Source organism: Galeopterus variegatus, unplaced genomic scaffold (genome assembly GCF_000696425.1).
Source record: "Galeopterus variegatus unplaced genomic scaffold, G_variegatus-3.0.2 Scaffold11995, whole genome shotgun sequence".
NCBI classification, from domain to species: domain Eukaryota; kingdom Metazoa; phylum Chordata; class Mammalia; order Dermoptera; family Cynocephalidae; genus Galeopterus; species Galeopterus variegatus.
In genome coordinates this window covers 19,462-21,914 of record NW_007738106.1, presented here as the reverse complement: position 1 = coordinate 21,914, position 2,453 = coordinate 19,462, and the positions used below count along the sequence as shown (strand labels likewise).

The window sequence follows — 2,453 nt, the reverse complement described above, 5'->3', positions numbered from 1 at the left end:
CCTCTGCTGTCCCTCTTCTATGCTGTGATCGCCCCTGTCCTCCGTCCCATCGTCTACACCCTAGGGAACGCTGACGTCAAGGCTGCCCCGAGGAGAACCATCCAGAAAATGCAGATTCGATAATGGGCTGGTGATGATGGCTGCCGCGCACACCCCCCAGTCAGCCCCAAGTTACCAAGGATGAGGGAGGGGCGACATAGGCCTCACCTTAGGGAAGGACCACGCTGGCAAGAAGACAAATTCACCTTGGAAGAGCTGCTGGAGCGAAACCTCTCTCCGCAGACCCCACAGGTTCACACGCTCTGTTCTGACATCTCTTTTAAGAAACAAGAGACCTGAAATGGAGAATCAAGGTCATGAGCAGAGCAAGTTGACAACTAGGGGAAACATTACAAAATATCACCCCCACCAGACTATCCAGGTAGTAAAATTTTCATCCGCGGTAATGATTCTTAGTCATTTGCCATTTGTGCATACAGGTAAGGCCTTTGCTTCCTGGCTGGTACTACTGGCTAGTACATTAGCATGCCACTTAGTTTTTAATTACTACCTAATTAAATCTATCACCAGCCAAAAAGAAATTTCCTTAAGAAGTGAGGAGGTGCCAGAAAAGTTTCAATGAAGTCAAGTTCTTATGGAAATCATATCACACAGTGGTTAAGAGAACAGATTCTGATGTCAGACAGACTTAATTCACGTCTTAATTGTTTCAGCTGATTAGCTGTGTGATCACAGGTGAATGATGTAATTTCCTTGATTTCCTTATTCACAAAGTTAGGATAACAACAGAGGCTATTTCTTTGGGGTTTTATAAGGATTCACTAACAGAGGCTATTTCTTTGGGTTTTTATGAGGATTCACAGACTTATAAGTCACCAAGCTTAGGATCTGGCACAAAATAGTGTCTCAATAAGTGTTTTTATTAGTGAGTCAGACAGGGCAGCAGAGAACACAATGCCTAGCTCACACTGGATGACTTTGCTGGGGGAGAGGATGGTATTCTTGAAATGTCAGTGGCTTTGGGACACATAGGAAGATAGAGGAAGAGACTCCACATGTCACTGCTACAGGAAACTGACACCAGCACAAAAGGTAAACCAAACCAACCAGGACACTGAAGAGCAAATATAACAGCATGCAGGAGAGCAAATAACCCGCAGAACAAATAAATGAGATGTTAATGAGGATTAATAAGAAAGAGACTTCTCCAAGAGGCAAGTATGCATCAATAATTAAAAATATACTCCACATACTCTTTATTATTCCCAACACTACTCAGTTTTGCCAGCATTTATTGAGGACTTTCTGTGTGCCCATCGCTCTGCTTGACACTGTGGTGAATGCCATGTCAACGTGGGGCAATGGTTTTGCCCGGATGGTGCTTGCTGTCTGGTTGGAGAGAAAACACCGATTCCCATGAAACTGTCAGAGAACCATGGAAAGTAAGGAAATGGGTCGCCCCTGCTCAGCCCCAGATGGCAGTCTCAGGCTTTCGTCCCTGACCGCCTGGCCACCCCGTGCAGCTTCCGGTGCGTGATGATGTTTGTCTTCTGCCTGAAGCTCTTGCCGCACACCTCACAGCCATAGGGCTCCTCGCCGGTGTGGACCCTGCGGTGCGCGAGGACGACGTGGGAGCGGCTGCTGAAGCTCTGGTCGCGGTCACCGCAGGGGCAGGGGCGCGCGCCTGTGTGCGCCCTCTGCTGGATGATGAGGCACGAGCTCTGGCTGAAGCTCTTCCCGCAGTCGCAGCACTTGGAAGGCTTCTCCCCGGTGTGGACGCGCCGGGGCGTGAGCAGCGACGAGCTGCGGCTGAAGCTTCGGGTGCACAGCGGGCACGGGAATGGGCGCTCGCCGCTGTGCGTGCGCAGGTGACGCGTCAGGTCCGAGCTCCAGCTCAGGGGCTGGTTGCATTGCGGACACGGGAATGGCTCCTCGCCGCTGTGGCTGCGCCTGTGACGGCTGAAGTTGGAGCGGTGGCTGAAGTCCTTGCCGCACTGCGGGCACTGGTAAGGCTTGGGAAGGTCCGGGGGAGAAAGGGGTTGCCAAGGACAGTCGATGGCAGCTCAGGGAATCAGCTCCTTGCCCTCCAAACTGCACCCGTCGAGAATCTTATCAGAAGGCTCCCGGGAGGCCTCGTCCCCACTGGGCAAGGCTGGATAAAAGAGTCCCCGAGGTCTCCAGCCTCGCAGTCCTCCTTCCGAGGGGTAGGTGTTTCACGTATGTCACCTGCTAGGCGGAAAACAGAGGCCAGGTTCAGAGATGGGTGGAAATAGACAGGAGTGCACATCAAGAGAGTTGTGCCCTGGTGTTGAGGCTACCATTGACCCACTGGGCAAATCACTCAACAGCTATAAGACATTTTTCTCATCTGTAAAATGGGGGAGGGAGGGAGGACATACCTAACTGGTCTGTTAAGATGATTAAGTAGCTGCTTAATAAATATTTGCTGAATG

General features: G+C 51.0%; 1 protein-coding gene across 1 annotated transcript in view; it reads right to left on the bottom strand.

Annotated features, from left to right (window-relative positions):
* Positions 1-1,378: 1,378 nt before the first annotated feature.
* The window catches only part of LOC103610900 (zinc finger protein 774-like), a 5,402-nt gene continuing 4,327 nt past the window's right edge, over positions 1,379-2,453 (bottom strand). Inside the window, exon 3 of the mRNA XM_008594963.1 lies at positions 1,379-2,062. Within this exon, the coding sequence (XP_008593185.1) occupies positions 1,485-2,062 (578 nt within the window). The 3' untranslated portion in view covers positions 1,379-1,484. The remainder of the gene's footprint in view (positions 2,063-2,453) is intronic.